The sequence below is a fragment of the Phaethon aethereus genome (genome assembly GCF_964289735.1).
Source record: "Phaethon aethereus genome assembly, chromosome: 3".
Taxonomy (NCBI): Eukaryota; Metazoa; Chordata; class Aves; order Phaethontiformes; family Phaethontidae; genus Phaethon; species Phaethon aethereus.
Window position 1 is genome coordinate 128,711,683 of NC_138576.1, and position 16,082 is coordinate 128,727,764.

Consider the following 16,082-nt stretch of genomic DNA (forward strand, 5'->3'; position numbering starts at 1 on the left):
CTCACACCCCAGTGCTTGCATTGAAGGAACTTCCAAAGGTCTGAAACCTTATTTCTACCAAAAAGCCATAGGACTATTTATCTGTCTACAAATCAGCATTTTTTGATCTTAAGGTGTGGTGGGAAGTATTTTTTTTGCCCCCAAAACTTTTAAAACTTTCACAATTCAATAATATAGTTGAAAACCAGCAGCCTGTACAGCATGCAGTAAATCCTCCAGCGCAGGAGCACCTTCTTCTCTCAGACTCAAGGAAATTCTTCTGGAATTCACTAATGATGGGAGGGGAAGAAGGAACACGCTACAGCTATCTCCACAATTCCTTGTCCAAAGCACAAGAAGAAATTCAGAATCCAAAGCACAAGCATTCATTTAATTTTCTCATTCATCCGACCAACCCAGGCAGCTATTTCACCGCTTAGCCGTCCCCACGTTTTTTTTTCAGACGCATACTTTTGTCATGAGATTCACCACTTGTTACAAGTGCCCGTAAGGTGTGTTTTCAGTTATCAGAGAAATAAGCACGTCCAGGAACATCATGTCATGATTTTTGCTAGTTTAATGTATCGCAGCGCACCTTGGCGAGTGCAGAGCGGCGTACCCCAGCGGCAGGCTTCCAGCAAGACAAAAGCAGACAACCCTTTGACATAAGGAAACGCACTTGGTGTCGTCGTTCCCGTATCCTCAATGTTTTGTTAGGTCAGTCTGACGCAGTTCGGGATGTTGCCTGCTGAAGGACAGAAGAGAGGCCCTGGCATCGCACGGATCCTTGTCCTTTTCCTGCCAGCGCTTCAACACCATTTTCACCGTCCCTTTTCAAACCGGCTCTGACAATGGCGCGGGGCGAATCCGCTGTCGCTCACGCACCCGTCCACCACGGCGAGGCTGCCGGAGGAGACAACCGGAGGGTCGCGCCGTCCCCCCTGACCCGCTCGGAGAGAGGCCTGCTCCCGGCAGCCGGGGCCCACCGGGGGCTCCCCTCGCTTCAGGCCGCGTCCAGCTGCTCCTGGGCGGCGGCGAGGCGGCGCTGGAGGCGGTGCTGGCGCCAGCGGAGGAAGCGGCGGCGGGCACGGCCGGCCTGCCAGCCCACCAGCACCCCGGCCGCGAAGGCGGCCAGCAGCGCCCAGCGCACGACCCGCGGCCGCAGGGCCTCCAGCCCCATCCCCGCTCCAGCTCCGCTCGGGCTCGGCACCGCCTCCCGCTTCCGCCGGGGCGGGGGCGGGCCCCGTTAAAGGCGGAGGGGCCGGGGAGAGGGGGGCCGTACTGTCTGCCCGCGCCATGGCGGAGGCGGCTTCGCAGGTAACGGAGTGGCTCGTCCTGGGCTGGGGCGGTGATGGGTCTTCTTTAGCAGAAGAGAGATGCGCGTGTGCCCGGTTTGCGGCATCCCTTGTACCGCTTCTCGCCTCTGTAGTGCGCCCTGGGGGAAAAAGACCTTCTTTGAATATCTGCTTGAAGTTTATGTCAAGGTCCAACACCTACTGACTGGCTGCCTGTGCTTTTCCCCGTTCTACAGGATCTCCTGCTGGCAGCAGCGTTTGTCTCCGATGCGCAGTACAACAGAAATATTCCTTTTAAGACCTCTCCGGAGGCGGTCAGGTAAGGAGGTCTGCGTCCCTGCAAAGGCTCGCACTGTTGTGCTGGAGCATGGCTCTGCACTGGTCTTGCAGGTAGCGTGTGGTGCTATGGGGCGCGCGAGGTGGGATGGGGAGAACCAACCACCACTGTGTCCAAAGAACAACAGCCAGCAAAGGCTGGGGACTTTGGGTTCACCAGCTGGCTGCAGGGAAGGCTGGGTGGGTGGGATACAAAGAACTGGATTTAAGCTGAAATGCATCTGTTGAGTGGAGCTTAGTGCATCTGTATGTTAAGGATGGGAAAGGAAACAAAGATTTGGGGGTTTTCTGGAGACAAAAAAAAAAAATCTTTCAAGGCTGAAGCTGCAGCGCTCTGTCGGGATGCAGAGTACGGGAAGCTTGGCCAGCCCTCGCCTGTGTGGATCGGGGTGCTGGAGTGTGGCCGTGCTGGGTGTAAGTGGCAGGATTTTGGTAGCAGGGGGCTGCACAGTTGGCCTGTGTGGGAGAACAGCCCTGTGCCAGGTGGTCACAGCCATCGCCAGCTGGTGACACCAACCTGGCGCACACCAAAGCTTCAGTTAATCAAAGGAGTGTATGGCACCTCTGCTCAGGTGTACGTCAGAAAGAGTGGTAGCTGCTACGGGCAGGAGTAATTAAAAGCTTATATTAATTGGCAGTAAGTTAAGTGAAATTCCCCAAGTCAAGACCATTTTGCCTGCAATAGTAACTCTCTTCCCTTTTTAGCTGCTGGTAAAAGGCCGAGTAACTTCAGAGAGGTGACTTTCCCTCAGGCTTGGACTGCTTTAGGCTAACTATTTCCATGTGTAAAACTTGAGAGAAGGTGGCTGGTGTGAAAGGGAAAGGCAATACAACAGGCTGCCAGCAAAGCTGCGTGCAAGCGTTAAAAACTCCTGCAGCCCTCCCCACACACCCTCCCGTTTTACTTAGTTCTCATGTCTTAGCCAATGAAGTTTCTTGGGCATCTTGGAGATGCAGGTATGGTTACGTATGTCTGTTACAAAGGCTTTGAGCAGGTGTGTGCTCTTGTGTGGCTGTAAGGTCTCTCTGCTTTGGAAAAACAGACTGTGTGCATATAGTTTCTTTTAAGTAGAAACTTGGAGTTTCATAGTAGAAATGAGCAGGTTTTATGCGTTTGTGTCTGATGGTGATATTAAGAGTATAATATCATGTCATCTGTATAATCACCTGCCCTGTAGCCTTTATGCAGGTGGTTACTGGGCAGATGAGGTGGCTGTTTGGCAATGTTGTCAGCTTATTTATTGGCAGAGAAACAACATGCTCTGCAGATCTGCTCCGCATCTCCACAAAGGAGCCACTGTTGCATGCCATTGTATGAAGCCTCCTGCAGGAGGCTTACAGCTAGATGTGTTCATGGTTATTGCTAGTGTTCACCAGAGGTTTTGCTGCCATAGGGGATAGAATACTGCTTAAGCTCTGTATGAAAAAACAGTTTACTGTGCAGCTCCATACTTCTCTCTAGTGGCTTTTCTTATCTCTTTGCTTTTTAACCTGCAAAGAAAGGGTGTTAGATAACTAATCAGACTTAGTTTCTGTCTCACGTGGATACCTGAGCTTAGCAGAAGCTTCCACTCAAATTGAGGAACAAGGTAGTTACAAAAAGGAAGCAGCTTTACCTAATCTGTATGTTGCAGCCTTAGACTGAACTGAAGAGTGCCTGTATTCCACTTTCCTGCGTTTTTTGCTCCCTGAAAGGGAGTATAGCATCTATCAGCTATAAGACTATAAGGAAGGGCCAGGAAACAAATTGCCAAATCACTGACTGTCAGAAATTGTGCTACTGTTAACCCTTCTCCCTCCATGACTGCTCGGGACAGCATGTGCTTGTTCTTCCAAGACCTACTGGGTGAGCCCACGGGTATGTGCACTGCAGCCTTTATTTATGGTGCCACTGCCTTCTTTCTGCAGGCTTTATTACCTCTATAACCACTGGATTATGCGAACGACCACCTACTTCTTCATCTTTCTCAACCTGTCCCTTGCGGTGTTTGAAGAACCTGCTGTGTATCCGCTCCCGTTCCTGGTAGGTTTTCAGTGTAGAAGCAGCAATGCTACTAATTTTGGGTTGCTTGGTAGAGCAAGCAAGGGTTTCTTGCTTGAAATCAGTTGTCAAAGGTGTTAAGAGATAAGTGATGCTGATATTTCTGTTGATATCTTTTGATCTACGGAAATGGAGACAAACAAGGGCGTAGGAGCCAGATGGGGAGTATGGGAGCCATCATCGCCATCAGCAATGGCTGATGTGACTGTGGACAAAGTTGTGTTGCTTTTCTGCATCTCAGAGGACAAGACCCAAGTCCAGTCCTCATGTCTAAAAGCAGAAGTGGAGTGTTGCCCTTAGGACTAACTTTTCTGTAGCCTTTATTTGTTCTGCACTAGTGTGTGTGTGAGAGATGTGCTCCTTGAGTCCTAAGCAAATACAAATTTACTGGCTTTAACCTGCTTGTGGCAGGGGATTTCACAAAAGGAAGCCTGAAACTATTGCTCAGTGCCAGGTATGTGAGCCTGGAAAACAGCTGACAGCAAAACCCCCTGGAAAAACTTTTATACTGACTCTGCCTGTTTTTTCTTTGCCTGTACCCCAGCCTGAACATCCTCATCTGTGCAAAGAGGGCCAGCACTGTTCTCTGCTATCCTGACTTGAGCCCCTTTCTTTCTCTGCAGGTCACTTCTCTGGTCGAAGTGTTGTGCCTTCTGGTGTTCTTTGGCCGACTGACACATTTTGCAAAAGTCACCCTTCGCAATGTATTCTGGAAGGATACCAAGAACATCTGCATCATGGTTGCAATCCTGGTGAGTAAGGCCTAGGGGAGCCTCCAAGGTTGAAGTGGCTGATGTGGAGGTAGCTTTTTCCTTCTGTTGCTTTCCTGTTCTCACAAACCTGTCATGTGTACATCTGTCTTGTATCAGCTATTGTCTTCACCATCTAGAGACATTTCCAACGTTGCTTCTGGGAATTTTCCTTCTTTCTTCCACAGTTATCCCTAACAGACTTGGCCATACATGGGGTCCTCAGGATATACGACGTGAGGAGCATTCGATGGTCAAGAATTGTGAGGCCCATCTTCCTGATCAACTTTGCAGAGAGTCGCCAGGTAAGGAAGAGGTCTGGTGGGATGTACCTCTGGTGCAGGGTCCTATTTTTGGACAGCTTGCTTCTTTCTGAGATCCAGGGGATTTAGTAGAAAGGTTTCTGTGCGGAAATGGCAGAATTTAAGTTCCTACGAATGAAGGTTTCTCTCAGAGGTGGCCCGAAGCAATAATTGGAGATGGAGAAAAGGGTGCATTCTCACTGGCGCTGCTTGGGCACTGTGCAAAGTACCAAACAGCTTCTCCCTGTACCTATGGGCTGGCTTATTGATGTCCAGAGCCCTGAGCGTGCTTGGGGCTGGAACTAGAGCTTCTTGCCAAACATAGTGCTGTGGTGATTTAGGGAAGATCATGCTTAACAAAGTGTAAGCCTGGGTGGAGAAGGAAGAGTGTTTCTTGTAAGGTCAGCCCATGGGCTGTGCTTAGTCCAGCCTGTGTGGAGGAGCAGCCGCTGTTTGCAAGCAAAATTAGATGCTGTCCTCAGGAGGTGTCGACATGAGCAGCACCACAGACAAGAAAACTGTTTTGCCCTGGGTCAGGGGCCAGGTTACTTATTTCTGGAAGTCTCCTAGGCAAACAAGCACAAGTGTCATGCTGTTCTCAGAAACTGAACTTGTAGTCCAGCGATTTGGGTGATTTGGACTCTGATTCCTCTTGTCACGGAGAGATCTTTGCCCTGCTGCCCAAGACCATTCTGGTCCTAACTTAGAAATGAATAAACCGTTGTGGTGTGGAGGCCTGGGGGAAGGAGCAGTTCAACTCTCCGGCTCAGAGCATGTGTTTTGTGGCCTGGAGTGATGGGCTTCTGTGCCTGACCAGTCCCCTGCAGCAAGAGCATTTCAGCAGTGCCAGAGGGCCCTCTGTCCCTTGGCTAGCTGAGTTCTTGATGGTACATAGGTAGGGTCTCTCCTTCTAGCATCTCCTCTGGGGAATGAGGAGGAAAGGCCTGGTACTCTTGCAGAAGTTTTAGCAGGCTGGCACATCTGGGTCAGAATCACTCCTGCTAGGTGACAGAAGAGTACCTGTGTCCCACTTTGCTTGCCTGTCCCTGTGTAGGTGTTTGATCCAGATGGGATGGTGAGGGGAAAAATGGGTACCACCTTGTCTCTAAATGCTTCCCTTCTCCCTGGCAGATTCGGAGAGCCTTCCGCAGCATCCGCAACACGCTGCCAGAGATCACCTACGTCTTCTTGTTCTTCATGTTTAGCCTTCTCATGTTCTCCCTCATGGCCTTGAAGCTGTTTGGTGAGAGGTGTGAATACTTCTTTTGCTCAATGCTGAGTGGGAAGAATGTGTGTTATGCTTTTGGGCAGGAGGGAATCTGGCAACTCCAAGCAGTTACTAGTGAATACAAGCACTGCTGAAATGTGCAGTTCCTGTGGTGGGATGTGTGATCTCTGTGCTTAACTTCAAATTGTCCTTCTCCTCCTAGGAACCTCCAGACAGCAGAAGGCTTGCCGTATTTCAAAAACTACCTAGAAATTGTGTTTGACCTCTATGTGCTGGTGACGACAGCAAACAGTCCGGATGTCATGTATGTATGCTGAGCTTGCAGTCTTTCTGTTGTGAATATCGGTGTCCTGCTCCTAGTGGCAGGATCTCTGGTTAGAACAATACCGTGTTTTGCACAACAAAGTATTTCAGAGCGGCAACAGAGTTTTTAGTTTTCCAGCCTGCAGGGGTTTCATGAATTCTCAGCCATCTGTTTTATAAATGCTCTGAACCAGAATCTGAGGTTAGGAAGACTTTTAGAAAAGATGCATTAAAAATACTGCTTTCCAAACAACACAGTAGCTGATCAAGGTTTCAACCGGAGGCACGAACACACACACTCTTTGATTAAAACCCTTTCTTGGAAGGGAAGGGTGTGCTCTAGTGATCAGATGCCTCTTCTTGTAATATTTGTAGGGCTTTCTGTGCAAGTTTTTTTAATTTGCACAGTTGTGTTAAACTTATGTCAGCGTTGGGCTTTCCATCCTCATTTGTTCTAACTGGGTTCCCATTTCAGTTTGTACTGTGAAGGTGCCATCAAAGAGAGGGGCAGGGAGGAATGGCGTGCTCATTTGTGTGCTGGAGGTGTACTGAACAGAACTGAGATGTTACAGGGACCCTGACATACAGACTGAGAAGCTGCTAGTCCTCCTAGAGTCAGTGGAAGAGGAGGTCTGAGTGCAGTGAGGGTTTGTGAGGCCAATAATCAGCTTATGACTGAGACATCGCCTCAAGACTCTGCACTTTAAGCTTCTGCCAGTGTGGTTAAGTTTATGTCGGTGCGTTCTCTTCTGCATCCCTTCAATTGGGGCCTGATAAATTAGGATGAAAACCTAGTGGAAGAAAACTGTTCTCTAACTGGACTAATGCACAGTTTTTAGCTTGGGTATTATCTGTCAAGCTTGATCTGGCTATCCAAAACGGTACTTAGAGATCCATCTGGAAGACTGTTTTGTTGTGGTTTCTCTTATTTCCCTGTTTGTCTGCCTAGCAAGTAGCAATCTCTCTCCCCTTCTCTAGGATGCCGGCATTTGACTTCAGCTCATGGTATGCCCTGTTCTTCATTGCCTTTGTCATTGTCAACACTTACATCTTCATGTCTCTCTTCCTGGCTGTTGTGTACAACAACTACAAAAAACACCTGAAGGTAATGTTTGGAGGAGTGAATTGTGATCAGTGACTGCCTGCTGTTCTATATAACCTTGTAAGGAAATATCTGGCTTTCCCTTGGAAAGCTTCTGGAAAGTGTGGAGAACGGGGGGTACAGCTTCTTGCCTTTGCTGCTCTGCAAGAAACAAGCACAGGTCCCCCTTTCCTCTCATGGGGATTGTTCTGAGTTCTGCTTTTAGCATTTAACAACGAAATATTCTATGGTGCTGTGGACCCATGAAGTCGCAACAGATAGGAAGCACATGCGTCTGCATTATTGCTGTTAGAGGCTTAGTCCTAGCTCAGAAACGATGTCTCTATGCAGGAGAGTCAGAGCCAACTGTTTTCAGTTGGCTGTAAGTGCATAGCACACTTTTTCTGCCACTGCATGTGCTCTTAAAGCAAAGGAAATTTAAAGGGAGATCTAAGTAAATTGGAACTCTTGGTGCTTCTACCCAAACCGAGTAGGTGCAGTTTGGTACTTGTGATCAAAGGGTGAGAGCTGGAAATTCCTGGGTGCTCCCATGAGGGGATTGGGTCTTTCTCGGTGAGAGTCTGCTAGGTCTTCCCAGAGGCTGATCTCCCAAGGGTTCTTCAGCCTGCTTATAATCTTGAGCAGGAGAGGATCTCCTCCCCTGAACTCATCAGTATTCACTTATGGATGGGAAGCATGTGTGGACACATCCTCTTTGCTTCTGTGACCTGTGGACATGCAGATCCTGTGATCTTTGTCATCTCCTTCCTGTTAGACTCTATCCTTTGTCTTTTCTTCCGGTTTTTCAATGCATCTCCCAGCAGCAAGCAATCTATTGGTCCTTCCAGAGTGCTGTGCAGAGTCCATGGTTGCCTGTTAAATAGCTTTTTTCATCACCCCCACTGTGCTGTACTTTGTCTAATATCACACCAAGTGTATTCCTCTGAGTCTCTTCTTGCATCTCTGTGTCATGAAAATAAGATCATTAAAAAAAAAAAGAGGGGGAAGGGTGACTGAAGCTGCCTGAATCACAATATTCTCTCTAGAATGAGATCCGTAAGCTTGCTTACATGAAGCACCGCAAGATGATAGAGGCCTTCAACCTCCTGAAGGAAGAGGAAGGAGCACAGTTTGTGGTTAGAGAAGCCCGGTGGAAGCAGCTTGTCAAGCTGGTGGCTCCTGATATCAGCAGCTCCCACCGAGAGCTGCTGCTCCGCATCTCAGATGATGAGCAGAAGGGTTTCATAGGTGAGCAGTGGGGCACTGCTATGCTCAAGGGACTGGGGAGGAGCCTGTGTCAGGAGCCTGATGCTTCAAGAGTTTTGGCACGGGGACTTGTGGTCTGTAGCAGACCGAGAGGGACTCCAGGCCCCTCTTCCTGCTTCCTTCCAGATTGCTTAAGTCCTAAAAGGTTGTTCTTTCTGCCTGTGCTGTAGCCCGTGTCATGTATGCTGTGGGTGGCTCTTCATGGCCGTTTGACATCAGGCCAAGATCGCAATGGAGAATGGAACCTCCTGTTCTTGGCACAGGATAAAGCAAGCCTCCCTTGTTATCAGATTCCTCCAAGCAATGTGGCTTCCCACACTGTCTTCTGGAGCCTCTTGCTCTGTTCCTGCTGGAGACAGGATATCAAGAGAGATGGGTCCGTCTCATGCTAGACGGTGCCCATCCTGATCATTAAAGGTTTGTGTTGGTTGTTGGACTGTGGCTTGAGCCAGTCCCCGAGGAATGGGGCAGAGGAGCTGCTTGAGTACTGAGTTCAGCCTGCTCTGTGGTGGATACCACTTTGGGCACGTGCGTTGCCTGCTGCTGTGAACAGATACTGAGTCCAGATTGCTGCAACTCGTGTGTGTATAGGCTTGCATTTGCCAGACACTGTCTTTTTTTTAATGACAGTAGACTGATGTGTAGCGCTTTCCCCTACTGCAGACAAGAAGTCCTTTGTACAACTGGCAGATCTCCTCAACATCCAGGTGATTACTCTGAAAATACGCAGCCATCCGCTGGGGCAATGGATGCCTCGTGTATACAAGTCTGCAGTGAGTCGGTTCCTGCACAGCATGGTTAGGCACAGGTAAGCCTCTACTGGTGGAGCAAGTGGCTCTTAACAGTCAAAGGACTGCAGAGCAGTTGTGTTGCAAGCAAATGCTGATCTGGGTGTCATGCTGGAAAGTGAAAACTGCATTTAGGCAAATGCTGGGGGTTCTGTTTTTAAGTGTTCTGTGGAGCAGCTCTGCTCTTAGCCTACCTTCAGTGGTGTGGAGAAACTAGTCTTGGCTATTGGCAAGTCCCTACCTCTTCTAGTCCCTCTTGTTCAGACCTTCTATAGGTGCTGGATGTAAATAGTTTTTACTGGAAGCAAGAGGCTCTTTGTGGCCTGCATTGAAGGACCAGATTAAATGCTTCACTTAAAGGCAATCTTACCTCATCAGTCTCCGCTGCAAAGCGCATTGTGATGCTTCATCAGTTCTTACCAAGGTGGTACTATAAGCTACTACTGCTCTGTTTCACATCTGAGTCTTCCCAGACTTGCAAAATCGCTGAGATTGGAAGGAATATCTAGAGATGGTCTAGTGTAACCCCCTCACTCAAAGCAGGGCCAGCTAGAGTAGGCTACCTGGGGCTATGTCCAGTTGGGCTTTGAGTATCTCCCAGGATGGACACTCCATAACCCTTCTGCAACCTGTTCCAGTGTTTGACTACCTTTGGTTTGGAGAAAAAAAAAAACCCCAAACTTTTTTGTTTAAATGGAAAATCCTGTATTTCAACTTGTGCCCCTTGCCTCTTGTGCTTTCACTGGATACTGCTGAGAATAGTCTGGCTCCGTCTTCTCTACACTGTCCATACTGAGATCCCCCTTGATCCTTCTCCCCTTCAGGCTGAACGATCCCAGCCCTCTCAACATGTAACGTGTCAGACTAGCCTATCCTTTAATCGCTTTTGTGACCCTTTGCCACACTTGCTGTAGTATTTTCCTGTCTCTCTTGTACTGGGGAGCCCAGTTGTGGACACAGCACTCCAAATGTGGCCTCCAGTACTGAGTAGTAGATGGCGGGGGGGGAAATCACTTCCCTCCACCTATTCACAACCCTCTTCCTAATGCAGCCCGGGATGCTGTTGACCGCCTTTGCCACCAGGGTGCATTGCTGGCTTATGTTCAACTTGTCAGCCAAGGCTCCCTCCCATCCTCTGCAGTGCTGCTTTTCAGACGGCTGACCCCCAGCCTGCACAGGTGGCTGAGGCTATTCCTCCTCAGGAACTCAGGACTTTGCATTTCCCTTTGAACATGATGGGATTTCTCTCTGCCCACTTTCTCTAAGAGTTTGTTTAACGCTGAGAGCCTTGGCAGTAGTATGCCTTGAAAGCTTGTGCTCTGCTTTGTGTTGGACTTAAAGGGCAAAGCTAAGTTCTGGAGTAACTTTCCTAAACTCTCAGGTTTGGGGAGAATTGATGGGTGAAAGTAGCTTACCTAAATGGCAATGTGTGAGAGGAGGCAAAGAGCTCCTGAAATAACTGTCTAACTTTTACCTTCTTGGGAGTGGCAAATGGATTTCTCTTTTTCTTCTTGCAGGGGATTTGTTTGGACTTATGATGTGATCATCCTAATAAATGCTATCTTCATTGCTCTGGATGAGGAAACCCCCTATATTTCTTATGCAGAGTGGGTCTTCCTTGCTTTGTATATAATTGAGATACTCCTGAAAGTGTACACTTATGAACCGAGGGCATTCTTTGGCAAAAATCAGTTCTGGAACTGGTGAGTGGGATGAATGTTTGTATTTAAAAGTGGTGTGAAGTGTGATGAGATCTTTGTGTTCAGCCTCTCAAGAACTGAAAGTCTCTTGGAGACATGGGCTGCCTACCTCATGTGCCAGAGTGTAATTAAAATGATTGTATGTATCAGAGGACGTTGTGCTCTTTCCTGGCTCTGACAGAGACTACTGTTCTCTGCCTTGCTCTGCTAGCTCAGTCAGAGGTGACTCTGCAGCATGTGAAGATAGTGGCTGGGCCCGGGAAAGTGTTTTGCTAAACAAAGCTTTCCCATCTGCCCACCGTGCAAACAGTTTGAGATGATGCAGGGCTGCCTGGCACAGCTGTGAGGAAGAGGGGTTATTACTTTCACATGTGGTGTGGCAGCTTAAGTGCCCATTCCCTGTTGCCACAAATCTAACAGCACTGCCTTCCCTCGTGCTAGGTTTGATACCCTCATCATCTTTGCTGCCTTGACTGCAACGGTACTCAATACCACCCTCAAATCGAGTAAGTGCAGCTTAAGCAGTCTGCATGCATCTGGGAAACTCGGTGGTCTTGAGTCATCTTTTGCCATCACCTTGGGCTTGGGAGGCTTTTTGACAGGCAATGAATTTCCTATACAGTTTTTAAGAACTAACCCAGTCTTTCCTACTTTTTTTTAAATAAATACCTGTTATAAAGAGTGTTTAACAAGGGCATAATTGTAAGAAATATAAGAACATATCTTATCTCTAAACCTCCCTGCTTATTTTTCGTAACAAAACCTTTTTTGCTTTCTCAGCCACGAAGTACAACAGCCAACAGATCCTGGACATTGTCTTCATCTTAAGGGTCCTCAGGCTAATAAGGATTGTTGACAGCATTCAAAGGTAATGAAGAGAATGGGACAGGGGTATGGTTTTTGGGGCAGGCTGTGCCAGAGGCTGGCTGAGACAGTGCCTTGAGTTGCTCTGCATGGCTGCTTTGGACTGACCGTGGCCACTAAACAAAGCATCCCAAAGCCTTGTCCCCAGGTGCCTGGGATGAGCCCAGTTGCTGCAGCCTCTCTGGAGACTTGCTTATAACTAAGGGCATGTGGGGAGCATGTGCTGGATGGGATGTGACAATAAGCAAGCATGGGCTTTAAAAGAGCCTCCCCACAGCGGGTGTTGTCATGAATCATTTGCTGTAGGTTCCGTGTCATCATGAACACACTGATAAACATCGTACCAACAATGTTGACATTTGGCGGGCTGACTCTGGTAAGAAATCCTGATATCTTAGCTCAAAGCACTCCAGTTTGACAGGAATGTGTCTTAAGTCTCATGCTGTTTTCAAGAGGATAAATGCAAATCTCTGGATGGCTGACCTTTGAAACTGTAAGTGTCCATTTGATTCTTGGTCATTGCACATGTAAATGTGTGCAAAGGGTTTGGGTTCCTGTTAGTTCCCAGGTCAGGACATTCTTTTTTGCTGCATGGGGCAGCGAGGATGTTCTGTGCGGTCTGAGCTTCACACTGTAAGGAATCAAACTGATTTGAGCAAGAAGCTGAACAAGAAACCTGTTTCTCAAATAACTTCCTAAAAACAAGATCTCATCTTATGATTTGAGAATATTTCATTTCCATGTATTTGAGCTGTAGTTCTTGGCTTATTATTCCTGCCTGGTAATTGCCCTTGAGTGGTTGGGTCTCTTAAGCTGTATGCTGCTCCTCAGCAGCTTGCCATGTCTGTAAAAACTGGAAAACCTGCTGGAACTCTAAACTTGCCATGGAGCTTGCTGCTCACCGGAGAAGCAGGAGATGGGGTTTCTCTTCCCAGGTTGTGTACTGTGTATTTGCTATCATTGGCATGGAGTTATTCCATGGGAAAATCCAGTTCTTCCCTGCAAACTCGAACGCACCTCATGCCCTGGAATGCGGAAACCCAGCTCTCAAGGATTCTCTGTTTGCCCGTGGAAAATACTGCAAGAACAACTTCAACAACTTTGCATCATCCTTCATTGTCCTGATGGAGCTCACTGTAGTCAATCAGTGGCATGATATCCTTTCTGGTGGAAGGTCCAAACTAGAGCTTTGGTGATCCATGCTCTTCCCCTTGTATTGCACGCAGCCATGCACGTAGTGCCAGACAACAGAGAAAGTAGGAACACTCCTAACACCTCTCCTGTGAGGACAGGCTGAGAGAAGTTGGAGTTCTTCAGCCTAGAGAAGAGAAGGTCCCTGCAGAGGGCTTTGTTCAGAAGGTCATTGCTGCACAGTATTATCGGGTTTTTCCCTTAGCACTACCCTACAGCAAGATGTTCTCCTCGTTTAGCACTCTTGCCCTTAACTCCCATTATACTTTTTGCCAATGGATTTGCCAACGTGACGGTTCAGCCTGCAAAGCTGTATTTCATTGCCTTCCACATTGTGATGGTGATAATTATTGTCAAGTAAGTTTTGGGTTGCTGTCATCCATTTTGGAGGGGAGAGCAGCTCTGCCCCTTGCCAGGGTACTGATGGTGGTGCCAGGGTACTGATGGTGGTCCCAGGGTCACACATGGTGTGACTTAGAGACAGGCAGGACGTGTTATAGAGGAATCTGCTGCATCTATTCTCATCTCCTGCTGCTCTGACTTACGAGCTCCCCATCTCCAGCAGAGGAGGGAATGGAGTGCCGGGGAATGACCCTGGGAATACTGAGACAGTAGTTGATGCCTAAAAGCAGGGGGGTGCCAGTAGGAACACTCCTAACACCTCTCCTGTGAGGACAGGCTGAGAGAAGTTGGGGTTGTTCAGCCTGGAGAAGAGAAGGCGCTGGGGAGACCTTACTGCCGCCTGCCAGGGCTTAAAGGGGCTTATAAGAAAGATGGGGACAGACTTTTTAGCTGGGCCTGTTGAGATAGGACAAGGGGCAATGGTTTTAAACTGAAAGAGGGTAGATTTAGACTAGATATAAGGAAGAAATTTTCCACAATGGGCGTGGTGAAACCCTGGCACAGGTTTCCCAGAGAGTTGGTAGATGCCCCATCCCTGGAAACATTCCAGGTCAGGTTGGACGGGGCTCTGAGCAACCTGAGGTAGTTGAAGATGTCCCTGCTCATGGCAGGGGGATTGGACTAGGTGACCTTAAAAGTCCCTTCCAACCCAAACTATTCTATGTTTCTATGATAAGGAAATGCTGCTATGTAATTCTGCTCATCATTTCTTTCAGTATCTTTGTGTCGTTCATTTTGGAAGCTTTCTTTGTGGAGTACTCCCTAGAGAAGAGCGAAGTAGAAACAGCTATTGAACAGAAAATCCAGGAGCTAGGAATGGGAGTTCAAGAGTAAGCCCCCCAAAAGTGTCATGCTGGATGTGGCTGGCTTGGCACATCCAATGAGGGCTGTGGGACCACGGGAAAATGCCTCCCTCTGTCCCAAGGTCTTCCTTGCCACATAGTTCTTGCTAATCTGTCACGACCGTGTAAGCTTGGTCTAGATGTCAGCAGAAGGCTACTTGTGTTGGCCTTGTGTCTGCCTTGCTGAGCTCTTCCAGCCCAGGGCTGTTGCCCAGAGGACAGGGGAGATGCCGGAGGCTAACTGCATGACCGGTGCTTGCCCTGCCCCAGAGAATCCATTGCTGCTGGGTACCTGTGGGCCCCCTGGGGCAAGATGTGGCCCCTGGTGTAACTTCTGGTCCTTCTTGTGTAGGGATGAGCTCCAGGATGAACAGCTCCTTGATAACATGGAGAGTGCTGAGCATGACCTTGATGGGGAAGGTGGAACAAAGCCACAGTCTAAAGGGCTGGTGTTTAAAATTGCCTCCAAGCGTAAGTACAGCCCTACAGTGTGCCTGTCTTTTTAAGAGGCCAAGGCTCTGAACTGTCCCTGATTGTAGCCCTCTCGCCGGTGAAGTTCCCAAGCTCTTCTGCTTCCTTTGGGCTATAAAAGCAGCTAAAACACAGCTGGAGATCTTGAGAGAACTGCAGAAGCTCTAATGTTTGCTGTTTCTTTTTAACTCTGTAGCAACCTGATTTCCTCTCTCCTACTTAGGCCCTGCTGCTGCGCACACAGTAGCCAGTCTGTGAAGACACTGCCTTGGTGGCTGAGGTCCTGCTGTTGCCAAGAAGTGTGTTTTTTCTGCTTTTCTCCTCCCTGTATGCATTCTGCATTCCTCCTGGCTTGGATCACGGGGTGACTATATGTTCCTGTCCTCTAGCTTAACACTTTCTTCTGGCTTTCTTGCTGTACCTTAGCAGTTCCCCAGTCTTGTGCTTCTAAGCATGGCAGCTGACTAGGATCACAAATCCACTGAAGGACACACAGGAATAGAAGTGATTAAAATCTTAAAATAATGGTCTTATCCTTTACAATTTTTCATGGTGCTGAAAGTATATGGGCTAAAATACCAGGGAGCATCATCTGCAGCATTTGTTTTCTTGCCTGTTTAGTGTAAAACACACAGCTCTTACTCAAAGGCCCCGTAAGGTAGCAGCTGCTGAACTTCTGCCGAGGAACAGGAAGGGATGCTTACAGCCACTTTTCTTTTGACTCCCTGCAGGGTACAGGACAGTTGATGCTCTGCTCCAGCGTATGTTTGAGGCAGAGATACCCCTTGAAGACGAAGGCCCTTCATTTGAAGAGATCTCAAACTTGTCCCCAACTGCTGCTGTACCCAGTAATTTGACTTCAGAGAGCGCCGCGTAACGGGGGTGATCCACGGCAGTCGACGAGAACGAGCTAATTCTCAGCTGCCTGGGTCTCGAGCATGTTCCCTGGCTGGCTGCCTTCAGCTCACAGGCATGGGGACCAGACTACACAGTGGAAGGGGCACCTGATGCCAGAAGTGGCTTCGTCATGTAAAGGAGCTTTATCTCACATGAAGTCTCATATAAATGTTGAAACTGGAAATACTCTTGCAGGAAAGCAGCGGGAGAGTTGGTGTATTCTGACTGTGCTGGTCGAGTAACGGTGCCGTATTCCGTGTGTTATGAAATACCTACTTCTTGTAACTGGAGTCTTGTATTACAGCACTTTTATACGTGTCTATGGACCGATGTCAGCTGCATTAAAC

General features: G+C 48.4%; 1 protein-coding gene across 1 annotated transcript; it reads left to right on the forward strand.

The window, feature by feature from the left end:
* Positions 1 to 1,275: 1,275 nt before the first annotated feature.
* On the forward strand, positions 1,276 to 15,847 carry LOC309403241 (two pore channel protein 2-like; the record flags this gene model as incomplete). The annotated part of the gene is made up of 19 exons (XM_081997308.1): positions 1,276 to 1,296; positions 1,511 to 1,593; positions 3,519 to 3,633; positions 4,275 to 4,403; positions 4,589 to 4,705; positions 5,834 to 5,952; positions 6,133 to 6,234; positions 7,212 to 7,338; positions 8,361 to 8,562; positions 9,244 to 9,388; positions 10,886 to 11,071; positions 11,510 to 11,574; positions 11,849 to 11,936; positions 12,239 to 12,308; positions 12,868 to 13,099; positions 13,363 to 13,480; positions 14,242 to 14,355; positions 14,720 to 14,838; positions 15,570 to 15,847. 19 exons carry the CDS (start codon positions 1,276 to 1,278, stop codon positions 15,713 to 15,715), a joined length of 2,298 nt encoding a protein of 765 aa, XP_081853434.1. The 3' UTR covers positions 15,716 to 15,847.
* Between the last annotated feature and the right edge of the window lie 235 nt (positions 15,848 to 16,082).